This window comes from Prionailurus viverrinus, chromosome B4 (genome assembly GCF_022837055.1).
Source record: "Prionailurus viverrinus isolate Anna chromosome B4, UM_Priviv_1.0, whole genome shotgun sequence".
In the NCBI taxonomy this organism is placed as follows: Eukaryota; Metazoa; Chordata; class Mammalia; order Carnivora; family Felidae; genus Prionailurus; species Prionailurus viverrinus.
Window position 1 is genome coordinate 1977171 of NC_062567.1, and position 16630 is coordinate 1993800.

The following is a 16630-nucleotide window of genomic DNA, read 5'->3' on the forward strand; positions in this document are numbered from 1 at the left end:
CTTGACCCCATGAACTATGAGATCATGACCTGAGCCAAAGTTGGACGCTTAACTGACTGAGCCACCCAGGTGTCCTGATATACCACATCTTCTTTGTTCATTCATTCGTCACTGGATATTTGGGCTCTTTCCGTACTTTGGCTGTTGTCAATGGATGCTATAAACATTGGGGTGCATGTGCCCCTTTGAAACAGCACACCTGTATCCCTTGGGTAAATACCTAGTAGTGCTATTGCTGGGTTGTAGGGTAGATCTATCTTTAATTTTTTGAGGAACCTCCACACTTTTTTCCAGAGTGGCTGCACCAGTTTGCATTCCCACCAACAGTACAACAGGGTTCCCCTTTCTCCACATTCTAGCCAACATCTGTCATTGCCTGAGTTGTTAATCTGAGCCATTCTGACTGGAGTAAGGTGGTATTTCATTGTGGTTTTAATTTGTATTTCCCTGATGATGAGTGATGTTGAGCATTTTTTTCATGTGTCAGCCATCTGGATGTCTGCTTTGGAGAAGTGTCTATTTATGTCTTTTGCCCATTTCTTCACTGGATTGTTTTTTGGGGGTTGAGTTTGGTAAGTTCTTTATAGATTTTAGATACTAACCCTTTATCATCTGATAAGTCATCTGCAGATATCGTCTCCCATCCCATTGGTTGTCTTGCAGTTCTTCCGATTGTTTCCTTCACCATGCAGCAGCTTTTTATTTTGATGAGATCCCAGTAGTTCATTTTTGCTTTTGTTTCCCTTGCCTCTGGAGACATGTTGAGTAAGAAGTTGCTGCGGCCGAGGTCAAAGAGGTTTTTGCATGCTTTCTCCTTGAGGATTTCGATGGCTTCCTGTCTTACATTCAGGTCTTTCCTCCATTTTGAGTTTATTTTTGTGTATGGTGTAAGAAAGTAGTCCAGGTTCATTTTTCTGCATGTTGCTGTCCAGTTTTCCCAGCACCACTTGCTGAAGCGACCATCTTTATTCCATTGGATACTCTTTCCTGCTTTGTCAAAGATTAGTTGGCCATATGTTTGTGGGTCCATTTCTGGGTTCTCTATTCTGTTCCATGGATCTGAGTGTCTGTTTTTGTGCCAAGCTTGACATAACTTTTGAGACTGAATCCACGCCTAGTAGAAATGTGCCCAGATCTAGGTGCTACAGGAAGGAATATTAACTCAATGTCTAGAGCCATTGTGATTGAACTTGAATTTTCCCCACATGCTCTCTGTTGGTGACTTAAGTCCCAAGAGACACTCTTTCCACTTTACTGACAGGTATTTTTCAAGTTGTTTTAGTGTTTCTTTGTAGGATAGCTCCCTCTTCAGTCTCTTAATATTCTGATAACCTTGAATATTTAAAAGAAGCGTGTGTATTGCTCAGCAAAAATGCAGCCATCCACTTAGTGCTCATACTATTTTGTATACTAGCAAGACTCTTAAGTGGGAGTCTATTGTTCAAGAAGAGGTAATGTCAAATAATTTCTTGATGAAATGCTCATCTCTCTCCTTAGCTATGGAGCATGAAACTTGTGCTTTCTTGAATATAATTGAGATCATTTATTATGAAAGAGTCAAGATTTACTGTAGATTTCTAACAGTTATAGTGTGGACGTGCTTTTCCTTCTGCTAACTGTAAAATTATTTTGTAAATATATTGCTGTTTGGAAAATGCTGACTTAAAGGGGAAACATTTTTAACCATAGATAGTTTTAGGTATAAAAATATATTAGCACACAGTCACTTCCTATTGTTTATTTTATTTTATTTTTTAAGCATTTTTTTAAGTTTATTTATTTTGAGAGAGACAGAGAGAGTACAAGGGAGGAGGGGGTGCACAGAGAGAAGGAAGGAGAGAACCCCAAGCAGGCTCTGTACTGTCAACACAGAGCCCGATGAGGGGCTCAAGCTCATGAACTGTGAGATCGTGACCTGAGCCAAGATCGAGTCAGACACTTAGCCGATTGTGCTACCCAGGTGTCCATCCCCTCCTAGTGTTTATTTTAAACCATCGTCTCTATTCATAGCTTTGTTGAGAACAGTATTCCTCACACTGACAAATAGTGTTCTCTGACACATTTATTTTGGAAATACTGTGTTGGATGGGCTTTTTTTATTTTTCAAATTGCACTGTTTTTCACAGTTTTTAGTTTGTTGTGCATTGACCCTCAAAAATGTGGATATATGTAATATTCATTACTTCTGCAATTTAAAACCTGTGTCTTCGTATTAACATCTTGTGGAATTGAAGAGTTGATAATCATAGAATGTTCATTTCCAAAGCTGTTTTATTTCTTTCACTGTAAGCAACCTATTTCTCAAACATTGAGCCTCAGAGTTTACTTAGATTTTTAAATATTATTTTGCCTTTTTAAAAATATGAAATACAAAATTTCCCAAGTAGAAGTTTTAGAGGAATCCTGATTTGCATTTGAGCTAGCAGGGCACTTTATTTGTAAGACAGAGTTACAAAGACATAGGCTTCTCACTTTGAGTAACATGGCTAAAGCCATCATTTTAATTCTTACCCCTGGTGTTTTGCTATTCAAGCCTCTTAAGAATATCCATGTGCTATAACATTTGTACCCTGCTATCGAAGGAAAGAGTGAAACTGAGAAAAAGTAAAACAGTTGATCTGGATCATGGATGAGATGTACGAATTTCAGAATAGTCTTAAATGTTTCATCCTCTTTTCCTTCCATGCTACGTACAGTCTTTCACTTTGGATACTAGGACATTTTGTTTATTAAAGCGTTTTGTTTATTAAAGCATTACTTAGGTAGTTGAAGTGGTAGGAGAGTTGAGTCCAAATTAACTTGACTGAAATGTTTGTTTCCATTTCTATAATAGTTCAGTTTTTTACCGTTGCTTATTAGTTACTTTTAACTAAAATTCCTGTTTTTCCTTTAGGTTTTGGACTTTTTTTTTTTTTTTCAACGTTTTTATTTTATTTTTTTGGGGGGACAGAGAGAGACAGAGCATGAGCAGGGGAGGGGCAGAGAGAGAGGGAGACACAGAATCGGAAACAGGCTCCAGGCTCTGAGCCATCCGCCCAGAGCCCGACGCGGGGCTCGAACTCAGGGACCGCGAGATCGTGACCTGGCTGAAGTCGGACGCTTAACCGACTGCGCCACCCAGGCGCCCCTAGGTTTTGGACTTTAATGTAATCGGCAGGTTCTGGCAGAAGTAGGAAGCCGTAGTAATGGTTTATTTATCCTATATGACCAAAACTTCTAGTCCTTAGTTTGTACCTCCCCACCTCGACCTTGTTAAAGAGAATAGAAATAGAAGGGAGTAAACAGTTAAATGTTATGAGAACTCACTAGGCCCAGTTTTTGGCTAAAGTAAGGACTTGTAAAATCAAAAGTCACGAAGGCTCAATCCAGAGGATTATCGGGCCAAGTCAGTAACTCTGGATTAGGAGCCCTGCCTGTCACAGGAGGGGCGGCGCAGAATCTCTGGGATAGCATGTGTCTGCGTAGGTTTTCTAAAAAGTAACAAAGTTTCATTTTGGGGACATGGAGAAAAGTAATTTCATAATATAACCCATAAGAAGTCAAGTTCAATAGACTTGTCTAGGCTCTGAGGAACCCCCAAAGATACAATGCTTTCTAATGTGTTTGTGGAGTGTGCACTATTAGGCCCCTTGAAAGGAACCCAGCAGGCTCACTTGGGGATTTGATGACAAGACGGGAAGGGTAAGTGTCTCAAAATGTGGCTTACGTTTTAAAGAATTTCAGGATGAGAAACCTTGGTCTAAGTGATTGCTGACCACCACCTTGGCACTATCACGTTTGGTGTGCTTGTCCCGGCGGTGGTTACAGCGCACAGCTTTAAACCAGAAGGCCCGAGGGATCCGGCAGGGTTTATTTTACTCTTGCATTGAAAGTAACTCACCCTCAGTAACTCACCTCTGTTTTAAAAACTTGTTTCAGCGTTTATTTATTTTTGAGAGAGAGCTCGAGCTGGGGAGGGACAGAGAGAAAGAGACGCAGACTCTGAAGCAGGCTCCAGGGTCAGCACAGAGCCCAGTGCGGGGCTTGAACCCACAAACTGTGGGCTGAAGTTGGACGCCCAACCGACTGAGCCACCCAGCTGCCCCACTCACCTCTGTTTAGATTATGTTCTTCCCGTGAGAGGTCTTTTAAGACAGTACAGGTACAGTCGCCAAGAACACATTGTCAATGTCTGCGTTCTCCAGGCAGGGACTAGATGACGTGTTCAGTGATATTTAGTGTGCCGCTTTAAACCCCATCCTTTGGTTATCTTAAACAGTTGCATTATTTTTGTTTGTGTTTTACAGTTTTTGAGACAGTGTCCTTGAGTTCAGACTCTCTCTTCCAGAGGGCAATTTCAATTCTTCATACTTCTTACTTGGACTCTGCATCTGAGCATGGTTTTCAGTACAGTCAAGTGACTTTGGTGAAAAATGACATTTTCTTAAATGAGGTGAGGTGCTTGGTACACACTGTGTCTGTGTGTTAGTTTTATTTTAGTTTTAAAGAAATAGACCCATCATTTTTGGTATATAAGCCTTGTTCTTCTCAGCTGTCACTTTCAGATGAGATAAGAAATCCTTGGAAGGTAATAAGAATGTATTCTAGGGAATAGAAAAAATAATAAATTTCATTAGTTTTTTAACAGGAGGAATTCAGATGATGCATTTTTAAAAATTAATTTGCAAGGCAAAATAAATGTTTATAGCATTCAATTATTCTCTCTTTATACAGTACAAAGCTTTTTACCAAGAAAAAAAAGCAAGTAATTATACTCAGGAAGAACTTAAAGAGACTTACGGATTTCTTCTGTTTGAAACTGAAAGTCAGGTAAGGGGGGTAGGTCATAGAACACTAATTTTGTGATATTAGTGTACAAAATTAATGATATCGTTAAATATCGGTATTTCAGTTCTCTAAGATTTGTAAAATTACCAGTTCACCAGCCTTTTTTGTTACGTAATTTTGGTGGCAGTATAAATGATTGTGAAGGCTGATTATGAAAGAGATTTGATTTCTACACCTTTTCACAGGCCTGCTTTAGTTTCATCTGCAATACACTGCCAGCTCGAGGTCAGATTTGCATGAATGCAGGTTTCTTAAGTATCAGTAATGCCTTTTTAAATTTTTTTTTCACTGTTTTTATTTATTTTTGGGACAGAGAGAGACAGAGCATGAACGGGGAAGGGGCAGAGAGAGAGGGAGACACAGAATCGGAAACAGGCTCCAGGCTCTGAGCCATCAGCCCAGAGCCTGACGCGGGGCTCGAACTCCCAGACCGCGAGATCGTGACCTGGCTGAAGTCGGGCGCTTAACCGACTGTGCCACCCAGGCGCCCCTCAGTAATGCCTTTTGACGGGGTGAATGGATATTTCACCGTTCTGGATCATGGTTCACATAGATACTTTCTGTTTCTTTTGGAGGCTTTTTCAAGTTTCAATTACATGGTGGGATAAGGTGAACACTTTCAGCAGTCAGGTTACTTGAAATTGGTTCATGACTGTCTTTGAAGATTGAACTTCTGTATTGTTTGTACCAAAACTTTGGGAGAAGGAAACTGCTATGTGGAGGGTGTGCCTCCAAAGATGTGTATGGCTTCCTCGATACAGATTTAACAACACTAGAGGTTTATAATTCAACTTAAGATAATTCAGTATTTTGATTGTGATTGTGATTGAAGAATAAAGGTAGATGCTTAAAAAATACTTAACGTTAGCATATACATAAGGATTATATAGTATACCAGAAGAATTCATTTATTTGCTTAATCATCCACTTACAAATAAGAGACACTGAATTCATACTAAAAGAGGCATTTGGGGTTAACACATCTTCCAGTTTAGTGATTCCATAGCTATAATTGAAATCTTCAAGAGAGGACTTAATCTGTGAGCTTGTTCAATTTAGTTTTGCTGATGACCTGTTTGTTAACAGAAACGATAACATTTCATGAGCTATTAACCAAACACAGTTACCTTGCATAAGCTTGCTTTGTGCCGTAAATACATACTGTGTACACATTCCATATCTATTTGAAAGGTTCTGTTGTAGTGTTATTTCATTGTCTCTCCTAAGACTGATACGATAAGCAAAGTTCTGTCTTTTATTTATTTCAAGGCAAAGTTAGTATGTCAGCGTGGGCTCTGTGTGGGCAGCGGTGCTCTTACTACTCTTGGTGACCCAGCCAAAGGTAAGTCTGTGAGAAAAAAGAATCTCTTTTACAGGATGAAGTGGGGTTTAATTAATTTCGTGAGCTACTTCTATTAAAAGTCAGTTTCATTGATGATATAAAAATCTTTAAAATCAGAGCTTTAAACAAATAAATGAGCTTTGAGTCTAAGAATTAAGAGTTTCCAATAGAGGTTACATATCAGAACTTTTTATATTTTTTTCTTTTCTTTCTTTCTTTCTTTCTTTCTTTCCTTCCTTCCTTCCTTCCTTCCTTCCTTCCTTCCTTCTTCATGTTTTATTTATTTTTGAGAGACAGAGCATGAATGGGAGGGGGCAGAGAGAGAAGGGGGGGAGACAGAATCCGAAGGAGGGTCCAGGGACTGAGCTGCCAGCACAGAACCCAACACGGGGCTTGAACCCACGAACCACGAGATCGTGACCTGAGCTGAAGTTGGACGCTTAACCGACTGAGCCACCCAGGAGCTCCAGAACTTTTTTTTAAAAGGTTGATTGGACTAGAAAAGATACTGAAGGTATCTTCCAGCACCAAGAGATTAGTACAGTCATCCAAGACTAATGAGGATGTCCTCTAAACTATTATAATGGCAGTAAGGAATAGAGAATAGATAGACCTGACCAAACTTGGCAACTGTGGAATATGAGGAGTAAGAGAAAGAAATATTCAGATATAAAATTGTAAACTTACACTACAGCAATATCGTTAATAGAAAAGAGGCACAGAAGGAGAAGACATTGTTAGGGAAGCCGAGGAGTTAAAAGAGAAAGGTAATCTTATAGTCAAGAATATGGATTAGCACTACATTTCTTTGAGCTTCAGTTTCCTCATCTGTGAAATAGATAAAACTGTCTTTTAGATCTGTTGTGAGGATAGTGGGAGGCTATGTGACGTGCTTAGCTGGGAGCACATACCTGGTAAGCTCTCAGTAAATGGACACTACTTTCAGGAGTTGGATTTGAGAAATAATGAGATTTTCCTCAGTGTTTCTGGGAGATATCCTGCTGATGGTAAAAAAGTTGCTGGAAAAGGATTTAGATTGGGGTTCACGGTGGCGGGGCTGGGTGTTAGTTGAAGTCAAAGATACCGTTACGTGGGACAGTATCAGGAGGAGAAGGTGGCAAAGACCAGTCAGGACTGTTGGATCGTTGTGGGACCATCAGGTGGGGAGGGGAGAGGAGGGCAGCAGGGAGCAGCGTAGTGGAGGAACAGCTGGGGAGTGGAGTTTGACTGAAAGCAGAAGGACCTAAGGAGAGCTGTTTAGCTCTCTCAGATGCTAGCAGTGTGGGGATCAAGACTGAGATGATTGGGGGAGTGGCCAGATTCCTGCTGACCTTTTCTTTCACAGAGCTTCACCGAGATAAAGTTCATATACCCCGCAACTCACCCAGAGTGTCCAGTTCAGCGATTTTTAATGTGTTCATAGAGTCGTGCTACCCACAGCACAGTCCGTTGTAGACCGTTTGCATCACCCAGGAAAGAAGTCCCGGGCCTGTTAGCGGTGACACCGCATCCCCCGCCACCACCAGCCCAGGCACCCACTCATCTGCTTTTCCCTCTGTGGATTTGCCTAGCGCAGACATTCCACCTAAATGGGACCCCATGTTACATTGTACGACTTCTTGCCTCAGTTTAGTGTCTTCCGGGCTCCTCCGTGGTGTAGCTTGTACCGGCACTTTGTTTGCCTTTTGGCTGCATAATATCCCGTTGTAGGGTTCTACCCGTTTTCTTTATTCTTTGAGCACTTGAGGGACATTGGGTTGTTTCACTTCTTGGCTGTTACGAAAAATGCTGCTGTGCACACTTACATCCACGTTTTTGTGTAGACATTTGTTTCCACTTCTCTTAGGCATAGACCCGGCAGTGGAATTGCTGGGTTATGTGGTCACTCTGTGTAAAGCAACGTGTTTGAAAACTTGTGTTCACATCTTCCAAAGACCATGAAAGGGAATGTATATTCTTAACCCCCGAAACATTTTACATAAAACCTTTTTTTCTTCTTACTCTTTTTCACCACCCTCTTTTCATTATAAAACATAATAACATAAGAAGAGAGGACCATGTAGTACACCCATGCCCTAAGTTTAACAGAAAATGTTTTGCATTCTTCCTTTAATTTGGTTATAAAATTTTGTTGTTGTTGGAGAATTTGAAAGTAAATACTTCAGCTTACATCCCTAAAACAATAAGGCCGGTTTTCTACATTACTATAATCCCATGATTATATTGTTTAAGATACAGGCTGGCTTCAGTAGGGTGGTAGAGTAGAAACTGGATGATTCCAACAAGTACATTTTCTTCTTGAACACGTAGTTGGCTGGGTAATAAAATAACACTCCTGGCTGTGTGCATTTTAAAGTTTTTGCCTTGGCGCCCCTGGGTGACTCAGTCAGGCTTCCGACTTCAGCTCAGGTCATGATCTCACGGTTCGTGAGTTGGAGCCCCACGTCGGGCTCTGTGCTGACAGCTCGGAGCCTGGAACCTGTTTCGGATTCTGTGTCTCCCTTTCTCTCTGCCCCTCCCCAGCTCACACTCTGTCTCACTCAATAATAAATAAACATTAAAAAAAATGAAGTTTTTGGCTCACATAGAAATGGATAGTTCTGTGTGTAACAGTAATATTTTATATAATATTTTATATTAGTGTAGTATTTTATAGTAAATCTTCCTGAGGACTGCTTCCTGTGGCTGCTGCATCCATGACCCAAGCCCACTGTCCCCGCTTAAGTGACTTACTCCTCAGTCATGTGGTTATTAGTAGGAAGAAAGGACTTGGCCCTGGAACCCAGCGCCGACCACAAGCTCATTGCTCCCTCCAGCGTATCACAGTGCTCTCGCCTTGCATTGTCTTTGCGTTTCGAGAGATGCGGTTCAGGAGTCTCTGTGGGACCTGCTCTTTCCTCCCTATTCCCCTACCGCTGCCACATGGAGACTTTCCTCTCCTGTCTCATCTCTTACGGCAGCTTTCTGGTTGATCCTGATTCTCATCTCTCCCCTCTTGAGACTCTGCCCTCTTTTAAGTGGCAGCCTGGGGGCACCCGGGTGGCTCCATCCGTTAAGCATCCGACGGCTCGGGTCATGATGTCACTGTTTGTGGGTTCAAGCCCCGCATCAGGCTCCACGCTGACAGTGCGGAGCCTGCTTGGGATTCTGATTCTCTCTCTTCCTTTCTCTGTGCCCCTCCTCGACTCATGCTCGCTCGCTCTCTCTCTCTCTCTCTCTCTCTCTCAGAATAAACAAACTTAAAAAAAAAATGTAAGTGGCAGTCTGTTGCTGAACACCTTTGATGGGTCTCTGTTGCCTACAGCAAGCCCTACAAAGATCTCTACTGTTCAGTTCCAAGCTTCCTTTTCAGCCTCAACCTTCTCGGGCTTTCTCCCCTGCTCCCCACACCGTGGCCCCACTGTCCTAAACAATTTATAATCTTTTATGCTTCCATGCTTTTGTTCACTCTGTTCTCTGAGAATTTCACTCGTCTGTTGAAAGAACTCCTTTTCTAAACAAATACATTGCTTATTTCCATTTCTTTGTGTCCTCAAATACAGCATGTGTCTGACAGTTAAGTACTTCCTATATGTTGGGCTGTGATGTGGCTTCAATGGTGAAGAACACAAACGTACCTCCTGCCTTTCTGGAAGTTTCACACACTAGCAGAATAAGCTGCTTGAAGGCAGGAACTTGTTTTATTTCCTTTGGTGTCACTGCTGCCTAGCACATACCTGTTATCTAGTAAACCTCAGCACTTATTATTATATGAGTACTTACTGAGATGTTTTGTAAAAAAATAACTTGAGAATCAGATTACTGTAGGCCTTTCCACGGAATGATTGCCTGGGGAAAAAAATAAACTTAGAATTTACCAAGAATGTGATTGGTTCATCCCTCTTTAATTATTGTACCCAACTAGAAAATTCGTTGTCCGTCAGATAAATTCTATCTTGTCGTAGCTCTCATGTTTCCATACTTTTAGAATATCTCCAATAGTTTTTAAAAGGTAAGCAGTTTTGGAACAGTTTAATGTTGACTTTTATTTGTCTTTTTAGTTACAGGTAGCCCTTACATGTGAAATGTATATGAGTAAACATTCCTTTTAAAGTGTGAATTAATCTATATCTTATACTTTTATAGGTGTGTATATTTGCAAATATTCAGACTATCTTCATGCAAGACCATGGTATCATGGGAAGTCTGGTTATGTTGTAATTTTTAACCTAATTAAGGTAAAGCCCAAATGCGCTTCTATATAATTTTTCTTTCAAAAACTAAAGGTTATCAGTCTGTGATAATGTTCTTTGCAGATCATTTGCTAAACATAGTGGTCATTGAAGACAGCTATCCAAATTCAGAAAAGATTACTGCTATTTTTGCTTTCCTCTAAAGACAAAGCTTTTTTTGTTCCTTTGATAGATCATCTATGAATATGTTTTTAAAAAATAAAAAAAAAATTCAAAATAATACAAAAGGTATTCAGTGAAAAGCCTTCTCTCACCCTGGCCCACAATGCCTCTTTTTAAATATTAAATAACAGGACACCAGTAGCAGCTTATAAAACATTGTGATTCCAGTTACAAGAGATGAATTTAGAAGGGAACTTTCGTTTTTTGGTTTAAATTGTCGAAATAAGAGAGGCTGTTTCCTCGATCCCTAAAACATCCAGACCCTGTTCACAGCTTTATGTGGCATCTATAACTGCTGATCTCAGAAATTCTTCAACACCCTTACATAGTTCAGTACAAGTGAATAGCATGATTAGAAAGTTCACTTGGGTAGATCCAAGGCAAACTTGATTTTAGTGCTTGGTGGGCTTTGTGAGGACACATTGTGTGGTCTCGTTTTGTTGTTTTTGCTTTCATTGTAGCTTTCTTACTATCTTGAGTTCTTGGATTATAAACACTACTGACGTGTCTTTTTAAGTGTGAATCCTTCTTATTCCAAAGTGTGTCCCCAAGAACTGGCGAGCAGGTAGCCTCCCCTGGGGCACAGTCCCCGCTTGCCCTCCCTCGTCCACCCGCTCCACGGCAGAGGGTGCCGGCTGCCGTCGGGGGTGTGTTTATGTCCGCTGGGCTTTGCCCTGGGCTTCTTGGCCCTGTGCCCTCCTGCTGCTGGACACGCTGTTCAGTGTTTACCTGTATGTGCTCTCAGTTCTTCCTTTACTGCTCAAAAGTCAGCCATGTCCGACACCATAAAATGTTTGAGGGGGAGACAGTACAGGCTGTGATTGCTCACTGAGAAGTGCTGTCTATATGCTTTGGCTTATTATTATGGCCCCTGACTGTTCTGTAAATGAAGAAGCAGGACCTTAACATCAAAAAAAAAAAAAAAAAAAAAAAAAGTAAATTCTTTTTGTAAAGATAAAAATAAAAGTTGCCTATAACTTTACCTCATTTGGTATATACTTTGTGTATTTTTCCACATATGTCATTATATTATTTACAAAAGCTTTTAAAATTACTGTATGATATTTCATTGTATATATGGCAACTTTGATTGCCTTCCTTTTTTTTTTTTTTTTTTTTTTTACTTTTTCTGAAAGACCTATAAGAAATCTATTATAGGAAATACTATCAACTGTTCAGTAATTGGGGCCAATGACCTGCTAAGCACTTTACTGCATATCTGCTCCTTGCTAATTTACTGAGTCCCAGCATAGTAGAAATATCTTGATGTGTATTAAATTATAATTGATAACTTAATACTTCAGTTTGAAAACTCATCCTGTGAAAGTTTGGATTTTTTTTGTCATCTTTTATGTTATAGTCATTGACTGAGCTAATCTATTCGGTTGGTAGGCTATATAATTTTTCTTTTAGAGAAATGGTTCACTTAAATTTGGGGTGATTCATGTCCTTCTTTCATGTTGAGATAAAAACTATGGTCATTTACCTCAGAAATATGCCCAGGTATACCAGATTTTTAAATACAGTGTTAAGAGGCTTATGGATAACTAAAACAATTGTTGGCCTTAACGTAATTTTCTAAGAGCCATAGTTCTTAACAATCTGTTTGAAACACGTCCACATCCTCATTAGGCTACTTTTAAATGAATCCTAGAATAAGATTATTGCCATTTAGAGACATCTGATTAGTCTTAATATTTTCATTCTAGGGAAAAGTCAAGTTTGTGTCTGAGAATTATACAACTAACTATACTAGCCCATCTTCTGGCTATGATTGCCACGTGGCTGCAAATACTAACAAGGTTTCTCACAAGACGAGTCATTTTCGCGCATTTGAACTGAGTCAGGTATAGTCACCGGGGAATAAATCGTTCCCAGGATACATTTCTGAATCTAATGTGTTAAATGGCAGGACTGGGTGGAGTTGAGATGAACTTGGTGCCTATGGAGTTCCATAGTGCTACCCTGATAATCCTTATTTCTCTTCTTTCAGTATTACCTCTATGAACTTTCAGGCAGCACTGTTATTGAGCGGCCCAGGCAGATCTGTCCTTATGTTATTGTAGCTTTTCAGTACAGGGAACCTAAAAAGATGGCAGCATCAGCTCATGAAAGCATGTAAGTAATTGTGCACATACTTTGTTTTACTGGATCTGTTTCGTTTGCTCTTATAAAAATACCTTTTCTTTTTCCCTAGATTTGAACTCAGTGAAAATGGTAAGAAATTATTTAATTAGTTCTTTTGGGTTTTTTTTCAGTAAATGTTTTGTTCATAAGTAATCAGTTTCTTTTTTTACTCATTTCTTAAAGCTCTTACCCCTTTGTGGCAAGGCAAATTAATTATTCAAGGCTGTCTGCTGTGTGATGTCAGTCTTTGGTCCTCTTACGGTACAGCTGTTCCAGCCCAACTGTAAGTATTGAGTTTGTGTCCTTTACTAATGTTTGTCTCTTTTTTTTTTTAATTCTCATTTTGAGGTCTTGTTTGTTGGTACTGGTGTGAAATGAAGCAGTTGTACTTGGTGTCAGATTAGAGTACGTTTGGGTAGATGTACGGAGCACAGGCAACCTAAATTCAGATCTAAATTCCAACCTTGGCTTTGAAATAGTTTTATAATCTTTGACAGGCCACTTTTGAAATTTTAATATCTTTATCCATTCATAGGAATATGACTTCACAGGCTAAACTGAATTGATACTAGATGTTTGACTTTCCCCAAGAAAGAGATTGGATTTGTCTAGATAGCAGGTGCAGCAGATTATAGGCACTTATGCTATTGTCGAGTCTTTATTAAGAACTACAGTATCTGATTTTCTGATTATCCCATGATTTTCCTAGACTCCTATTAAGTGGAGTAGCTATTACATGTAGTTACATTACAATGAATTATTTTCGTCTGGGGCACTGTGAAGGGCATCCTATGAAATCTTTTTATTTAATCTGTTCTTAGTTAACCCCCAAAACTATTGAAAGATAGACATATTTTATTGAAATATGAAGTGAAAACAGGTGTGCTGTCAGAATTAATTTTCTTTCTATTGACCTGTTTTAAGAAGAGGGAGGAGTGAGGGGGGTATTAGAACCCAGAGAGTACAGTAAGAATTCTGGAAATAAATGGGAGAGACGGGAAGGTTCTTTGTCACTATGGAATGCAGTTAACCTATGTAGAGAGAAGTGGTCAGAACAATGACCTAAATGGTCCAAGTTAACGTCACCAACAGTGGAATAAGTATCATGTGCTTCCTGATGGGATGCAAGGAGAATGACATAGTGCCACTTGTGTGGTTTTCCTGCTGTCCTAATCAGCAGGAAACCTCAGACATACCCAGATTGAGGGGCATTCTGCAAAATACATGGTCTGTGTTCTTGAAAAAATACCAAACCCATTAAAGATAAAGAAAGACCAAGAGACTCGCCAGATTGAAGGTGATTAAAGAGACATAACTAAATGGATTGTGTCATTCTGGATTGGATCCTGGACCAGGGGGGGAAAATGTTTTGTTACAAAGCCCCACAGTGAGACATTTGGCAAACTTTGAATAAGGTGTGTGGGCTAAATAATGGTACTATATCATTGTTAATTTCTTGATTTTATTAATTGTTTTGTGGTTGCATAAGGAAATGTCCTTTTTTAAGGACACACACACTCAGAAGTATTTAGGGGCAAGGGGGGCATTTATAAGTCCAGAAGTATTTGAAAATGAGTTTTAGAGAAGGAAACAGTCGGGGGAAATGGTGCAAAAGTCTGGATGAGGTTCATTCTGTGGCACAGTGTGGTGAACCAGTCCACTATTGTCCGAAGTCGCCAATTCTCACATAGTATAACATTTAGAAAATTCTCATCCCAGGATGCGTAATTCTTCCATTCATGTGGATGTTTGGCTTCATCTCAGAAACACACGCATTCAGAAAATGTGAATGTATTTGCCGACGTGGTCTGTGGGGTTCTGTATTTAAAAATCTGCAGTATTTATATATGTGCATATTACCTGACTGGGATTTTATCAATTTAAGGACTTTCTTGTTTTGATATTTTTGCTTGCATTTATATTAGAAAATCAAAAATTATGAAGATGTAGTTTAAGTGTTTATTAGATTGCATGATATTGTTGTTTTGTTTTTTAGACCACATGAACTAGATTTTAAGTATGTAATGACAATCTCATCTTTGAAAAAAAGACTACCAGAAGCTGCCTTTCGAAAACAGAATTACTTGGAGCAAAAAGGTCTGTTCACATGTAATGATACATTGCACGTCCTGGGCTTTATTCCACTGATTTTTATCTATCATGCACACACGCATACACACACTGTTGTGTTTTGGCCCTAAGCGATTTGCAAAAGGGCCTTTCATGAAAGTTGTAGGGTTGCTATGTGATTGAGTTCCTTGGAAGCCAACTAGAAACTGTGAAAGGTAGTTTATCTAAGGTGGCAAAGACTACATTTACTATAGAACACTGAGGGCGTTAAGCAGAAAGATGCTTACAAATAGTTGGAACCACATGACAATGCCTTTCAAGGAGAACAGAGGTTTTGCGGTGGTGGTTTTTACTTATTTATGTACTTCTAACTGAAGAAAAACAGCAGAAAACACAAGAAGGAAATTTCCTGGTCATTTAGATTGATTCATGGAACATTGATGTTTATATTATTTGTATAGTATTTTTTTTGGTCTCGTCAAATACTGTAGTAGAGTCAATGTTAATGAAAGCGTTGTTTCCAAATGCTTTATACAGTAACTTCTTATTAAGGAGTTTTGTAACAAAGACCATTGAATGATGAATGTTTTTTTAAGAGTATTCCTAGCTCTTCTTTCATCTTTCAACATCTAGAATGGATAAATTGGTTACTAAAAGGCATAATGGCATTTTAAAAAATTGTCCTGTTTTTCTGATTTTCTCCACAGTCTGTTGCCAAGATATGTGCTTCAGGATGTATGAGGTGGAACTGTCAAACAAACAAGGGGAAAAAATAGATAAGCTAATAGAATACATTAAAAATAAGCAACTGGTAAGGCTCATCAGTTTAAAATGTAATTACTATTTTTGCCTTGCATTAAGAAATCGATAGCTAATTATTAGTTGGCTGTGCCTAGAGTGAATCATTTTAGTTTGCTGAAAGGATTTTCATCACTTAATATTTATCGACTAACATCTTCATCCCTTTTTGTGCCTCGGTGAACTCTCGTGTCTCGTTAGTCTGTTTATACTCCTGATTTTAAAAATAATAGGACAGTTTTTCCCAAATCCTTTTTTGTTGTTGTTTTTGTTTTATGACAGAGGAATTGAGTAGATCCCTAGGGTGTCTGAATTAATCAAAGTACCACTTGTGAGATACTTCTTTACAAGTGATGTGTGTTGATCTATAGCTATATGAGGGAAAAAAAATCAAAAGCTAGTGCCCCTACTGTTTCCATATTGTAGAAAGTAAGACACTAATGAGAAGCATATAACAATCTGAAGACTTCTCTCCATTTTATTTTATTTTATTAAAAAAATTTTTGTAAACATTTATTTATTATTGAAAGACAGCGAGAGACAGAACATGAGCATGGGAGAGGTAGAGAGAGGGGGAGACACAAAATCCGAAGCAGGCTCCACGCTTTCAGCTGTCACCACAGAGCCCTACATGGGGCCTGAACTTATAAACCATGAGATCATGACCTGAGCCAAAGTTGGACGCTTAACCAACTGAGCCACCCAGGTGCCCTAAAGGCTTCTCTCTGTTTTAGAGATCACAACCAACAAACACCACAGAAATATGAACACTTATTAGAGAGTACTATGAAAAACTATATGCCAACAAACTGGACAATCTGGAAGAAATGGACAAATACCTAGACACTCCCACACTACCAAAACTCAAACAGGAAGAAATAGAAAATTTGAATAGATCTATAACCGGCGAAGAAATTGAATCAGTTATCAAAAATCTCCCAACAAGTAAGAGTCCTAGGCCAGATAGCATCCCAGGGGAATTCTACCAGACATTTAAAGCAGAGTTAATTCCTATTCTTCTGAAACTATTCCAAAAAATAGAAATGGAAGGAAAGCTTCTAGACTCATTCTA

General features: G+C 39.3%; 1 protein-coding gene across 6 annotated transcripts in view; it reads left to right on the top strand.

Annotated features, from left to right (window-relative positions):
- Positions 1-16630, top strand: part of TASOR2 (transcription activation suppressor family member 2) — a 78118-nt gene that overhangs the window by 20602 nt on the left and 40886 nt on the right. For 3 of the 6 annotated variants that reach the window (XM_047867611.1, XM_047867610.1, XM_047867613.1), the window contains 10 exons: positions 4287-4432; positions 4714-4809; positions 6097-6169; positions 10295-10386; positions 12273-12410; positions 12557-12681; positions 12761-12780; positions 12874-12973; positions 14687-14787; positions 15468-15571. In XM_047867611.1, the coding sequence (XP_047723567.1) occupies positions 4287-4432; positions 4714-4809; positions 6097-6169; positions 10295-10386; positions 12273-12410; positions 12557-12681; positions 12761-12780; positions 12874-12973; positions 14687-14787; positions 15468-15571 (995 nt within the window). The remainder of the gene's footprint in view (positions 1-4286; positions 4433-4713; positions 4810-6096; positions 6170-10294; positions 10387-12272; positions 12411-12556; positions 12682-12760; positions 12781-12873; positions 12974-14686; positions 14788-15467; positions 15572-16630) is intronic. The other 3 variants (XM_047867615.1, XM_047867616.1, XM_047867612.1) reach the window with 2 other exon arrangements.